This window comes from Capra hircus, chromosome 22, assembly GCF_001704415.2.
Source record: "Capra hircus breed San Clemente chromosome 22, ASM170441v1, whole genome shotgun sequence".
NCBI lineage: Eukaryota > Metazoa > Chordata > Mammalia > Artiodactyla > Bovidae > Capra > Capra hircus.
The window spans coordinates 45,922,820-45,937,970 of record NC_030829.1 but is presented as its reverse complement, the minus strand read 5'-3'; the positions used below and the strand labels follow the sequence as shown (position 1 = coordinate 45,937,970).

Here is a 15,151-nt window from a genome sequence, read left to right as displayed (position 1 = left end):
GGAGAATCCCAGGGATGGGGGAGCCCGGTGGGCTGCCGTCTGTGGGGTCGCACAGAGTCGGACACGACTGAAGCGACTTAGCAGCAGCAGCACCAAAGATCCTGTGGTTTCTGCCAAAGCGTCTTCCTTTGTTCTCTGTGTATTAGAGGAAGCTCGAGAAAGGGAAGACCAGTGGGCACACCTGGCCCTTGGCTTGCAGAGAAATGAAGGTGGCTCTAGTGGTAAAGAACCTGCCTACCAGTGCAGGAGAGAGAAGACACAGGTGCCCTGGGTGGGGAAGACCCCCTGCAGGAGGGCATGGCAACCTACTGCAGTGTTCCTGCCTGGAGAATCCCATGGACAGAGGAGCCTGGTGGGCTACAGGCCATAGGGTTGCAAAGAGTCAGACATGACTGAAGTGACTTAGCACACAGCACTAATTGTTTTTGCCTTGGGAGCTACTGAGTGTACTGAGAGTCTCTTGGTTGTGTCTCTTCTGTTTTGTTCTGTTTTTTGTTTGTTTATTTTATGTGTCTGGTACAGCACACCTGAGATTTCACCCTTCCAAGACCATGTTTAACTTTTCCCTGTAAAGCCCGGTGAATGTCCTCCTCACCTCGCCCCGGCCCCTGCCACCACACACACATTCATTAACATAGTTGACTTGTATAGAATTCACTCTGGTGGCTTTTTCTAAATTGCCTTTCTAAAAAGGTGATTCACCAGGTAGATTGAAGACTTGTACTGTTTCTACCCGTGTCTCCATATGATGAAATTGCACTGGGCTCCATGGTGGGTGACTGGCACTTTCCCTGTCTTTGGTGACTGCATTACATTTCAGCAAATGCCCTGGCCCAGGAATCCAGAGAGTGTTAGAGGAGAAGGCTGTTATGTTTGGATGCCTGCTCCCTAGCACCGACTGCCCCACCGATGTCTTGATACTCAACAGCTCATGTAAGGAATGCAATGGCTTCTTGGCTTCCTGTTGACCTGACCATGTCCACAGAAGTGGTTTGTCAGAGGTGGCGTTGAAGGGAACAAGAAGTCACATTGGCTTGGACAAGTGTGTTTCTGGGCCAAATTTTCTGGAATGCGGAGACATGGAGATTCCAATGAACTGCTCTTGAAAATCCTAAAGCTGCTGCTTGAGGATCCCCAATTGCAGCAATTACAGTAGCCACTCATCTTCACCCTAACAGCAGCCTGTCTCATTTATTGAGTACTAACTGCATTTGGCCCTTGAACAACACGGGTTTGAACTGTGCAGGTCTGCTTATACATGGATTTTTTTTAATAGTCAGTGTTAAGTACTACACAGTCTGTGGTTGGTTGAATCCATGGATATGGAACTGCGGTTATGGAGAAACTGTGTAACACAGGGCAAGCTGTACTCAGATTTTCAACTGCAGAGAGGATCAGCTTCCCAGCCCTTATATGGTTCAAGGGTCAACTATACAGGCAAGGCATTCCAAATAGTTTACATGCATGACGTTAATTAAGCCTCATGATAGATTCATGGAATAGCTATTGTCATTTGACAAAAGAGGAACTGGACGTGGAGGCTTTAAGTGTTTTAGTAATTTGTTCAAGTTCACCCACAGTAGTGAGTTGTTGTTGTTTAGTCACTCAGTCACGTCCCACTCTTGGCGATCCCATGGACTGTAGCACGCCAGGCTTTCCTGTCCTTTGCCATGTCTCGGAGCTTGCTCAAACTCGTGTCCATTGAGTCAGTGATGCCATCCAACAATCTTGTCCTCTTTCGTCCCCTTCTCCTCCTGCCTTCAATCTTTCCCAGCTGATATCAGGATCTTTTCTAATGAGTCAGCTCTTCACATCAGGTGGCCAAAGGATTGGAGCTTCAGCTTTAGTATCAGTCCTTCCAATGAATATTCAGGACTGATTTCCTTGCAGTCCAAGAGACTCTCAAGAGTCTTCTCCAACACCACAGTTCAAAAGCATCAGTTCTTCAGTATTCAGCCTTCTTTATGGTCCAACTCTCACATCCATACGTAACTACTGGAAAAACCATAGCTTTGACTGTACGGGCCTTTGTTGTCAAAGTAATGTCTCTGCTTTTTAATACACTGTCTAGGTTGGTCATAGCTTTTCTTCCAAAGAACAAGTGTCTTAATTTCATGGCTGCAGTCACCATCTGCACTAATTTTGGAGCCCAAGAAAATAAAGTTTGTCACTGTTTCTTTTGTTTCCCCATCTGTTTGCTATGAAGTGATGGGACTGGATACCATTATCTTTGTTTTTTTGAATGTTGAGCTTTATTTAAGCCAGCTTTTTACTCTTCTCTTTCACCTTCATCAAGAGACTCTTTAGTTCCTCTTCGTCTTCTGTCATAAGGGTGGTGTCATCTGCGTATCTGAGGTTATTGATATTTCTCCCAGCAATCTTGATTTCAACCTGTACTTTTTCTAGCCCAGCATTTCACATGATGTAGTCAACATATAAATTATAAATAAGCAGGGTGACGATATACAGCCTTGACATACTCCTTTCCCAATTTGGAACCAGTCTGTTTTTTCATGTCTGGTTCTAACTGTTGCTTCTTGACCTGCCTACAGATTTCTCAGGAGGCAGGTCAGGTGGTCTGGTATCCATATCTCTTGAAGAATTTTCCACAGTTTGTTGTGATCCACACAGTCAAAGGCTTCAGCGTAGCTAATGAAGCAGAAGTAGATGCTTTCCTGGAATTCTCTTGCTTTTCTATGATCCAATGGATGTTAGCAATTCGGTCACTGTTTCCTCTGCCTTTTCTAAACCCAGCTTGAACATCTGAAAGTTCTCAGTTGTACTATTGAAGCCTCACTTGGAGAATTTTGAGTATTACTTTGCTAGCATGTGAGATGAGTGCAATTGTGCAGTAGTTTGAACATTCTTTGGCATTGCTTTTCTTTGGGATTGGGGTGAAAACTGACCTTTTCAAGTCCAGTGGCCACTGCTGAGTTTTCCAAATTTGCTGACATATTGAGTGTAGCACTTTCACAACATCATATTTTAGGATTTGAAATAGCTCAGCTGGAATTTCATCACCTCCACTAGCTTTGTTCATAGTGATGCTTCCTAAGGTCCACTTGACTTCAACACTCCAAGATGCCTGACTCTAGGTGAGTGATCATACCATTGTGGTTATCTGGGTCATGAAGATCTTTTTTGTATAGTTCTTCTGTGTATTCTTGCCACCTCTTCTTAATATCTTCTGCTTATGTCCATGCCATTTTTGTCCTTTATTGTGCCCATCTTTGCATGAAATGTTCCCTTGGTATCTCTACTTTTCTTGAAGATATCGCTAGTATTTCCCATTCTATTGTTTTCCTCTATTTCTTCACTTTATTCACTCTGGAAGACTTTCTTATCTCCTCTTGCTATTCTTTGGAATTCTGAATTCAGATGGATATATCTTTCCTTTTCTCCTTTGCCTTTCGCTTCTCTTCTCAGCTATTTGTAAGGCCTCATCAGACAATCATTTTGCCTTTTTGCATTTCTTCTTAGAGATGGTTTTGATCACTGCCTCCTTTACAGTGTTATGAACCTTTGTCCATAGTTCTTCATGCACTCTGTCTGTTAGAGCTAATCCTTTCAATCTATTTGTCACTTCTACTGTATAATTGTAAGGGATTTGATTTAATTCATCCCTGAATGTTCTAGTGATTTTCCATATTGTCTTCAATTTAAGTCTGAATTTTGCAATAAGGAGTTCATGATCTGAGCCATCATCAGCTCACAGTTGTGAGTTGGGAGATGGAATTTGAACTCTTGTCTCTGAAATTCCAGGCCATGTTTTCCTAGTCACCATTCATCTCTTCCCATAGTTGGAGAAAACTAGAGTATTTTCTGGAAAGATATTTGTTCACCTTCATGCTTGTTTTGTTTCAAGAGAAAGTAAAAGAAGTCTTTCAGAGTTGGAGTCCAATGTATCGGTTATTTGGTTGTACTAGAAATAATAGGAAGTTCCAAAAGATCAAAGGGTTGAAGATACAGAAGTCCTCTAAATATTGAATCCTACTTCCTGTGATATTCACTCTGAAGCCCTTCCAGAGATGAAGCTGTATTCCTGACTCCTAGTTTTCTCCATATCCCACATGCCCAGTGCAGTCCTAAACACACGTGGTTATAGCCACCATGTAGCATGTCTGTCCACGGTGTCTGACCCCAGGCAATGAAAGCAGGAGCACTCAATAACACATGTTGGGTTTGACTAATATCAAGGACACTGGCAACATCAGTATCCTTAGGTTCTGACATCCTGAGCCTCGGTCATGTGCCCCACGGCATGCCAAGTGATCACACCATTGTGGTCATCTGGGTCATGAAGATCTTTTTTGTATAGTCCTTATACAAAGGACTTACCGTGGTGCAGGCATTACTGTGGTGCCCTTGCTGGGAGATGTGCACACAGCCCCAGGAACCTGGCTGGGCCCAAGGGTGCTCCTCTAGCATCCAGGTTTCCTGCCTCAAACGGAAGGAAATGGCTCAAATGGCTTTACTCATTCCACACGCAGAATTCAACTATTTCCTTCTGTTTTTTACTCATAAAAACAAAATAAATTTTACCTTTTCTACATGGGATTAATCATGATTGCGTTTTCCCCCTTCAGTTTCAAGGAAGGCTAATTTTCATGGGCCAGTTGAATGAGCAAAGAAGCAACTGGCTAGGTGGACCTACTAGGCACAGGGCAATCCTGTGCCCCAGGATTGAAGCAGGTGTGGCTGCTTCCCAGAGCCACAAGGACTTCACCTCTTGAGCGTTAGTTTCCTCTCCATGCCCCAGCATCCAAGATAGCACTTGGATGGCGCAAAGTAATTGATTAATTCTTATTGTTACTGCTTTTTTTACCTGGGTGAGATGCTGCTGTGACCAGTGTCTGTGACTTTGTTTCTTTGTATAGTGTCAGCACCAGTTGATGAAAAGCACTGAAGGCTGATCAACCCTCTGCTTAATCTATAAAAGAGTGAGGCTCACCCTCAGGGCTCTGTACTCGACCCTGAGGGGCCCCGATACCTGGTGTACTGGGCTTCTGGCTGGTGCAGCCTTGTGGTGCTTATTCTCTTCTAATGATGGGTGCTCATTAACTTGGTAGATTTTAGTGATTTTCCATCAGAGGGTTCAAAGGCAGCTTCAACTCACCACCTCTGCTGTGTTAGCTATGCTCTGTAGATCTTAAAGAATAGTACAGCCTCTGTAAGAAGAGGCTATGGGATGAGTTGGCCACCTAGGCAGAAAGGAGAGAAGGAAAAGCTCCTTTTGAATCTTCTGTTAGCATTCAGATCAACAGATGGAGCTTCCCACTCTCCTGGCTGTTAAGGTGTAAGAAAGAGTAAGGCTTCCAGTCCCTTTGTTTAGAATTTCCTATGTTCCTCCTCCATGCCCCTGACGCTTGGAAGGTGAAAACTGCTCCAGAGAACACATTTTATAGCCCAACAAAGAATACATATTTTTTGCATGCTGCCCTAGTGAGTCACTTTGCTTCTCCTACTTTTTGATTGAAAATTGCTTAAATATGACCCTCAGTGGGTCTTTATGGTTTTAGGGCCATATTTGCAAACATTAAGCTGTTTCAAGACTGGTTTGGGGGCAGATTTTTAGCCAAAGTGAGCTAGAGTCATTGCAGGTAAAGTACCTGGCCTCACAGTCACATAGTAGGTGTTTAATAAATGCTGGTGCCCACCATTAGTAACAACCTTGAATTAGCTGCACTCATGTCTTTGAAATTCAACCTTGTTTTTTTTAGGAGAAATCTTGTTCTTGGTCATAATTTTTGTCTAGTTGGAAAAGAGCAGAATCAGGAAAACAGCTTTAAGTAAATCCTAACGTCACGAGCCGGGCACCCAGTACAGGACACATAGGGCTGCCCATGCTTGATTTGCATTGCTTTGAGTTTCTTCCTCAGAGACTGTATCTGCCTTCCACCAAAGTTTCAAAGAGACCCATCTGGGGAGCACAGAGATGCTAATGCTAAGGTCTCCCCAGCAGCCCGCGGTTGCCGTGGCCTGGTGGTGATGTCAGGGAGATTAAGGCATGTTATCTGAAATAAGAATAAACCCCCGCTGCTGAGTGCAGCAGTGCAGCACCAGTCTTGGGCTGGGCAGGACGCTCAGGGCTTATTTTAGAGCCAAATGAAAGCAGGCAGTTATCACGTTCTTTAACTATAATCAGCCGAACAGGATACAGGTAGCCACAAAATGGGAGTTATTTAAAACAGTAACAAAATCACTTCAGAAAGGGCAACAATCTGGAAGGCTCTCTGCAACATCTAGTTAAAGCTGTCTCAAGTGTGGAGAAGACAGAGCAGGTTTGTTTTGTAACCTCCTCATGGCAATCAGATCAGGAAAGCTTCCTTATGAAATGAAAGGCAGGGACCCTGACCCGGAGGCCGCCCCCAGAGCAGTTGAGTTTGACCCCAACTTGTAAACTGGAGCCTTTGAAAATGATTCCAGTAGAGTCCTGAGCTTCCAGCCATCTGTCTGACAGGGCAGTTACCAGGGAAAAAGGATCTCACTAGCCTGGGCAGTTGATCCAGCCTGGCCTGGTGACCCCATAACAGCCACTCAACTTGGGTTGAAAGTTGATTCTGGATATTGATTATGAGACTTTATCTTGGGTAGCTTTTCCTGTGACATTCCAGTAAGACTCTGGGGTGGGGCACAGGGCTGAATTCTAAGCATTTCCTAGGACCTGTCAGAACCTGCTGCTGAGCGGAAGGCAGAGAGAGGTGGATTCAGTGTGGCCCCCATATAATTCTGGCTCTGGACCTGTTAGGTATGTGACCTTGGGCACATTTTTAGGCTGGCTGAGACTTGGTTTGCCCCTCTGTGAAATGGGGATGATTAGACTCTCGCAGGGGCATCCTTAGAAGAGCACCTTGCTGACAGTTGCTAAACAGACTTCAGTAAACAGCAGCTATTGTTACCCTGGTCTTCAGCTATAAAACTCATGGACTGAAGCTGCCACATGATCCCTTGATAACCCCAGCATGGCTTCTGAAGGTGTCTGTTACTGCAGTAACAAGTGTGAATTTTACACTGCATCATACATGCCAATGAGCTAAGAAAACCAGGAGGCCTATCCAGCCAGCTGGATAAAGCCTGAGTCAATTCCCAATGCGTTTAACACCACCCTCATTAATTAATAATGGCAATGAAAACCAGACTAATAAATTACAACAGCAGCTGCAGCCCTGCCTTCTGCTGAATGCCTCCTCTATACTAGGCACTGTTCTAAAGGCAGTACGTGTGTATAACCTCATTTAAATGACCGCCCTATAAGGAAGCCATTGCTCTCACTATTTTACAGATGAGAAAACTGAGGCATAATGAGGGTTAAATAAAAATAGCATTGTAATATGTAGATGAGTTATGATTTGAGCTTAGGTCACTGGTTCAAAGGTAGATTGTTAATCATTAAGTTACACTACCAGTCACTTTGGACTCTGGGAATAGTGTAGCTTTAAGAGTCCAAGATCCAGCAAAGAACAAAATCAGGCCTTCTGTTGTAAGACTCATAATGAGACTAGCATGATGCGTAGTGTATTTCAGTATCCTTCCACATGCCCGATTATTTAAACTCAGAATATCTCTGGAAGTTTATTTATAAGTGAAAAAATAAAGCCTCCGTAGAAGGTGAGCAACCTGCTGTGATTGCACCCTGGATAAATGGCAGAACTGACCTCTTAAGCCAAGGCCATACTTCATCCATGTCTATAAGACACCACGCACAGCCATGTTCCACTCAACCCATGCTGCCTTTCACCAGCTCTGATCCGGAGTCCAGCTGCAGAGACAGAGTTGGGTAGTAGGAAAAGGATAAAGCTAATAATCAGTTCAGTTCAGTCGCTCGGTCGTGTCTGACTGTTTGTGACCCCGTGAATCGCAGCACACAATAGTTCTGGTCAAATCCTAGAAAACCCTTCCGGGGCACCTGCAGAAATCCCCTGTTGAGGATGCAGACTGGTGTGGTGGGCCAGTCAGGGGCCAATTAGCATTGTCCATTGTGGCCTATCAGAGAAGGCAATGGCAACCCACTCCAGTACTCTTGCCTGGCAAATCCCATGGACGGAGGAGCCTGGTAGGCTGCAGTCCATGGAGTTGCTAGGAGTCAGACACAACTGAGCGACTTCACTTTCACTTTTCACTTTCATGCATTGGAGGAGGACATGGCAACCCACTCCAGTGTTCTTGTCTGGAGAATCCCAGGGACAGGGGAGCCTGATGGACTGCCATCTACGGGGTCACACAGAGTCGGACACGACTGAAGCGACTTAGCAGCAGAAGCAGCAGCAGCAGCAGCAGCAGCATTGTGGCCTATGGTTTATTCTGTGGCTGAATTAGTGTCAGGGCTATATTAGTGATGAGTGTTTCTGTGAGAAGTTTATTCAGGGAGTTCCCCAAGCCAGATGCTTGGATGGTTCATAGGCTTCATTTCTTTCTCAGTATACACTGGTTCTGCTTGCATCTGCTGAGAGGGAAAAAGTTAGAGGACAGTCAGCAAGACTAAAAGTGTCCTGAAGAGGAAGGGGCTTTGGAGGACTTGCCAGGTACCCACTTTGGCTCTGCCGCCTACGGATGCCTGTGTGGTGCTCATCAGGAGCTGGTTTCCATCTCACTGTGGTCAGAGTGGCCAATTTTCTTCTGGGTGCGCATAGGTGCTCTTTGGTTAATCTGGGTGTGTAATCTCTCTAATTTATTTCTAAAGGAAGAAGGCTTCACATCACATTTTGCAGTTGATCTCTTCAATCTCAGTTGCATCATCGAATATTCAAGATTCAGGCAATCAGATGATCATTCATACATTCTACCTTTTAAGTCAGCATAGTAATACCTTCTCCATGCTGGGTGCTGTGCTAGGTGTGGAACAGATCCAACCCCAGTCCTGCATTATGGAACTTTTATTCTAGCATGCGTTCCCAGCCCAACATTAAGTATGCTTCACATTAAGCACTGCCTGATTTCAGAAAGGGACTCCTGGAGGGAGAATTCCTTCCAGTCATTTAGAAGTTCATGTAGTACAGTGTTAACATGTCATCTGGCAACGGTTACATAACTCAGGTTGGACTTTAAGTGTCTCTCCTTTGGGATGCCAGGAATAGTGGGAAGAGGTACTGGGGGGAGGGATGAAATGCATGTGTGGGATAAAGTATTTGCTCCATCTTAAAGCTCTTAACTGGCTACTGGAAATTGCCATTCTTTTTTGCTTTGTAAAGGTGTTAATAAGAAACTAAAATGTCTGGAAAAAAATTGAAAGTAAAATATCGTTGCAGCTGAATAAAGGTCATAACTGAAATAAGCTATATTTTTACCACCGAGGTAGAAACATCCATTTTCTTGTTTCATAAACTGCACTGTTTTCAAAAGGGTATACTCACTACTATGGTGGTGGTAATGAAAGGTGGGTGTGGTTCTAACCAAGGAGTCAGCTGGTTTTCAACAAATAGTTAAGGAGCTGGCCTTCTCTTGGTCTAAGCCTATTTCTTAGTGCCTAAAAGAGACAGTGGATCCTACCATTTCTTAACCCAAAGTGACCCTTCCCAGCTCTTCTCAACCTTGGAGACAGTCAATGTGGGTTCCAGCAGAGGCCCAGGATTCAGTTTGAAACAGCGTATTCCTTTGGAGTATCCTTGTCCATGCAAGTCATCCTTGTTCAAGCCAAAATAACTATTTTATCATGCTTTTTGGGAGGGGGGTCTGCTCCCCCTTTTCCATCCCGCTGATAGCCTTTGTTCTCTTGGTTCTTTAAGTCCCAAGTGTGACATGACTGTGTCTGTAGTCCTGGACTTTGCTGTGTCCCATGCTTGTCACTCTTGTTGTTGTTTAGTCACTAAGTCATGTCCGACTCTTTTGTGACCCCATAGACTGTAGCCCCGCCAGGCTCCTCTTTTCCATGAGATTCTCCAGGCAAGAATACTGGGGTGGGTTGTCATTTCCTTCTCCAGGGGATCTTCCCAACCCAGGGATCAAACCCACGTCTCCCGTATTGGCAGGTGTATCCTTTACCCCTGGGCCCTCTGGGAAGCAACCCCCTTGTTAGACCTGCCTTGATCTGTGTTTGTCGCTGTTGCCCTGGCTGGTTGGTCCACAGCACCATGTGGTTCTCATGTTTTCCCATTTAGTGAAGCTCCTTTCCCTTCTCTTCCATAGAATTACCCTTTATGACTATCAGGCCATGTGCAGGGCCAACAAGGAGAGCAGCGACGGCGCCCATGGTCTTCTGGATGTAAGTACAGTGCAGTCACTCAGAAGACAGCTGTGTGTTTTTTCCTGTCTCTCTGTGTGTGCATGTAGTTTTCCTTGGACCCAGCACGTTTATCTGTTTCAAAATAATGAATATTTAAATGTGTTTCCTGATTTCATTGGTTAAGAAAAGTAATTTGTGTTAAATCTAAATCCAGTGAGTTCCGGAATGACAAACAGACCTAAAGTCTTTGATGGATTAATGCAGCAACCCCCCTTTTGATGGGTAGAAAAGGGGAGAAGTTTTGTCTGTTCTCTCATTCTCAAATAAGAGACTTTGGTTTGGTTCAATAGAAACCTTCTTTTTGGTTGTAATAGAGCTGCTAGCCTGTGAACAAATCCGCATTTTGATCAGATTCTCCACTCTAATTGTGCTGCTGCTTTTGGCATTATTTTCCCTGGAGCTGATCCATCCATGGTGTCACAGTTGAGGAGCCATCAACATAACTTTGTGTCATTAGGAACTGGCTTTCAGATCACCAGAAATTAACTTAAAATTTACCCTTGGTTTAAAAATATAATTTACAATGTGCAAGCAATGTAAGTTTGGCCACCAATAACTTGAAAACACAGAAAAAGCAGACATAGATACTTCTACATAGTCTGGCATATAGGTATAAGTATAACCCTTACATGTTATCATTTTGTAAATTCCAAAAATCAACCTAAAATTTGGTTTGAAACACAAAATTTAAGAACCATTTTGGTTTTAAAATATAAATACACACCTTCTCATTTGCAGATGTAAGATCTTGCAAGGGGATTATTTAAAAACCAAATATTTAACACGGTTCCCTAGACTAAAGGAGCAAGAAATGATTTGAGCTGGGACATTTCTGAGAGGCAACTTGGAACTAAAAATGGGACGATTTGAAAAATACCACTTTTTAGAATGAGAATCAACACATATTTCCTAACCCAGTTTTCCTAACCTTAGCATAAGTATTTCCAGACTTAAAATGTTCCCAAGATATGTTTTTATCATTAGGCTTAAAAGCTCAATGGCTTTGCCCTTCTGAATGTTAATGTGCATTTAAAATTTTAATCCCGTATTTATATAATCCCTTTGTTTACCCTGCATTGAGCCAGCATCTGACAGAGAATCCTTGAGTATCCTGCCCCTGTGCCTCCCTTTCCTCACTTCCAAAACTTCCTTAATCCCTTTATTCATTCTCTCCTCCCACACTGAAATGTCACTACCCATCCCAGTGGGTACAAAGACCCAGAACTGTCCTATGGTCTGAAAGAGAAATGGTTATTTTTCAAGCCATAAGAAGTGTAATGGCAGAACCACAGGACTGTGTGGCTGCATTTGGTTTTAGGAAATAGCTAATAATTCCCATCCTTAGATGACCCTAGTCCTGGAAGCCCTGTGTTTCAGGGCGTGATGGAGACACACTCAGAGCCAGAGATTCAGTCTGCCATCTGGGTGGGCTGGGAGTGACCCCCGCGCACTGTTGTTCTGTGCATTTGCTTGTTGGCTTGAATAGGGATGGTTTTTAAAATGTTCAGGGGTATATAAATTTGTTCTTGTTTTATTTGAAACTGGATAATCCTCCCATTCCTAGTTCTAGTCCTTATCAGCAAAATGCTTTGAAGGTAGGATTAAGCAGCCATCACATCAGAAACCAGGATTAGGCATTTCATTTCCCTGCTACCTAAAGGAAACCACAAAAGGTTCTGAGGCTTTTCTGGACCTGCAGCTTGGGGCCCGGGCTTTGCCAACGTCATTGCCTGTCTCTCAGGTCCACCCACCGCTCACATATCTGGCATACCTAGGTACAAAGAACTGACTGAGGGGGAGACCTGGTATTTTCCAGAATTCAGGAAATTGAATTATCCACGTAGGAAATATCACAGGGTAAACAATCCCACTGCTTTTTTTAATTAAAATATTCTGAAATAAAGATTAGCCTGTCAATGCCTTCTTTTATAGAGTGAAGGGGATTTTCTGCAAGGATAAAATCACATGTTTATATGGTTATCATTTTTTTTCAAGTCTGAATATGTGAGTGTGAGAAAAGGCAGCTTAAATCCTACATAATTCATGGGCGGCATTAAAATCAAGTATGTGCAATTTTTGCTTATTTCAATGAATGACATACAGTGATGGAGAACAGGGAATCACCTTTCCAAAAGGCAGCCCTGAGAATTACCATTTGAAATTAGTTATATGATTCCTGCCGCTCAGCATTAGGCTGCGAAATATTAGCCCCCAGAGGGTAAAGGTTTAAGCATCGTTTGCTGAACTTCCTTTTTCCTTCCAGAGATAACCCCTGTATTAGATCATGTTTATTTGACTTGTAAATCACATCTTACCACAGGGGAGTTCAAAGTTTTAAAATGTTAGTTTTGGGATATAATATCCAACCATTTTCATCTTTAAGGGAGAGCTTCACTGTTTTTTGACATGATATGAATCTCTCTAGAAGAATAACATTGTCTTTATGTAAAGCCTTAGGTTAAACTACAAATTTTGTGTGTGATACATTGTTTTTAATGAACTGAATTCTTCTCTGCAGCCTTATAATGCCTTCCTTGCTGCAGTAAAATGGATAATGACAGAACTTGTCTTGTAAGTACAATTTGCTGTGTTTTTAAAAAACCATTACTTTTCTCTGTTCTAAAGTGAATTGAGAGATTGTGCTTCATGCTTCCAATAAACATTAGCTGATTCCTCATACTCTGCGATAAACTCACTGAACATCTCGAAATATTGAATGTAGAGTCCAAAAGATCATCTTTTAATAGGTGAATCGTGGTTCCTGCTTATGCCCTTATGTCACTGTTTAGCAGACTAACAGCTTGCAGTACACAAACCAAATTTATTTATTGTGGTTACTGTTAAATTTAACATCGATGTCTGGCTGTTTTTAATGCAGCCTGGGTGGGCTGTGGTCAGAAGAACAAATTGCCAGGGCTGTCCACCGTGCTGCTTTGGATGTCTTGGCATGTGCAGGCGAGGGGGCCTGTGCAGTCATGGGTCAGGGGCTTTCTCAGGTGTGATTTAATTGTTTACCTTGTCAAATTACAGTCCTGCTGGATGCATCTGTGACTTAGGTCAAACTTGAAATGGCACAAAGATGAAAGGCTTGACTTCCAGATGAGATATTGGACACGTTACAGAAACACTGTGTCACACAGAAGGAAGGAATTCCATGGACCAGCATGGAAACCAGATCATTCAAGCTGCACCAGACTCTCATTCTGATTTTCCCCATTAAATTTCCAGTTCTGTGTGTTTAAGGCAGATTTTTTGTTATTTCATGAACAGACAATGTCTTATTTATTGCTTTAATGTAACCTATATTAAGTATAACTTCATGTGGAGAGTAAGTCCTTTGTGTATGTAACAGACAGAAAATACGGGGAATAGTGGGATTTTCATTGTGAGCTGCGAGTGATAGCAGCCATGAGCCCGAGAAGGAAATGACTAGATTTTGACCTATTTCCTTTCATTTGGTTTTACCTGGTGGCTCAGCTGGTAAAGAATCTGTCTACAATGTGGGAGACCTAGGTTTGATCCCTGGGTTGGGAAGATCCCCTGGAGGAGGAGATGGCAACCCACTCCAGTATTCTGCCATGAAGAATTCCAGGGACTGGGTAGTGCGTGGGATTGTAAAGAGTCAGACACGACTGAGCAGTTTTCACTTTCACTGGCATTCTTTACTAGCAATTAAGAAATTATGATTTTTGTGAAGTTGCATTGGGACATAATTCCCTAAAAAGGAGTTTATTCCAATTGTCCTCACCACCTTGCCCTACACACACACACACACACACACACACACACACACACACACACTCTCAAATACATTTGTGTTACAGTGTAAATTTTGAAAGCATCCTTTATACTGCAGATCATAATCTTAAGTAGAGACTATTCTGTTTGTATTTCTGAACCAAGGTAGGAGAAGCCCTTTGAATGTGGACTTTTTACTGTGGACTCAGACTATAACAAGAAAAGAAGTTTTCCCTATAAAGCATGATATTTCTCAAAAGAATCCCTGAGTCTTAAGTGAACCTGATTTCAGGGTTTGGCTGGCATTGATGATAAAAAAGTATTTCACAAGTAATACAAAACCTAGTGAAAATTCAGTGGTAACTGAACCAACCATGTTGATATATCCAGATATCAGATGATGTTATTCTTTCAAATGAGGTGAGTGATGTTGAATAACACAGAATGTCACTCTTCCATTCAGGGTGTGGGTGACCAAGTAACACTGGGCTTTTCCATTCCCTGCTTAGGTTTCTGGTGGAATTTAACCTTTGCAGTTGGTGGCACTCAGATATGACAGCTAAAGGTAAGGAACAGCTGTCTTCATTTTCCTTGCTCAGAGTGATGAACCCGGGATTCACCAGCTACTTTTCACCAGGGATGTGCTCACATAAAACTACCCAGGACACAGTGATGATTTCTCCTTTCTGTTAGCAGAAGACATCCTTTGTGCTGAGGGCAGTGCTGTTCAGTCTGACAGAAATTCCACAGCTCATGTTGAATGTACACTTTGACCTGTTTCCTTAACTAAGGCTTTGAGGTCATACACTGCACAGGTGAATTCTTCAGAAGCTAGTGGGCAGTGCTGAAATCTAAAGGTCACAGACACATCACCTTTCTCGGGCTGAATGAATGAACAATCATTACCTTTTTACTATTACCTTTCATAAAAATATAAATCGGATCATATTATTTTCATTGCTGAAAAAGCCATCAATGATTCGATCAGTAATTAGTAGAAACTATTAGAGGCCTGAGTTTAGAGTTAGATTCATATAGATATAAGTTCCGGCTCTGAGGTTGGCCTTTGTCAAGTTAGCTGATCTCTTCAAGGCTCAGTTTCCGTACAGTAAGCTAAGTAAAGAAAATAATAAATAATATTTATCTCTTATTGTTTGTGTGTATGTGTGCATTTAATGGTAAGATAAATCATGG

General features: G+C 42.9%; 1 protein-coding gene across 2 annotated transcripts in view; it reads left to right on the top strand.

Annotated features, from left to right (window-relative positions):
• Positions 1 to 15,151, top strand: part of CACNA2D3 (calcium voltage-gated channel auxiliary subunit alpha2delta 3) — an 870,293-nt gene that overhangs the window by 796,907 nt on the left and 58,235 nt on the right. Inside the window, exons 32-34 of one of the 2 annotated variants that reach the window (XM_018038437.1) lie at positions 10,123 to 10,198; positions 12,738 to 12,790; positions 14,467 to 14,522. In XM_018038437.1, coding sequence (XP_017893926.1) covers positions 10,123 to 10,198; positions 12,738 to 12,790; positions 14,467 to 14,522 — 185 coding nt within the window. Of the gene's footprint in view, positions 1 to 10,122; positions 10,199 to 12,737; positions 12,791 to 13,249; positions 13,427 to 14,466; positions 14,523 to 15,151 lie in introns of those variants that run through there. The other variant, XM_018038438.1, reaches the window with a different exon arrangement.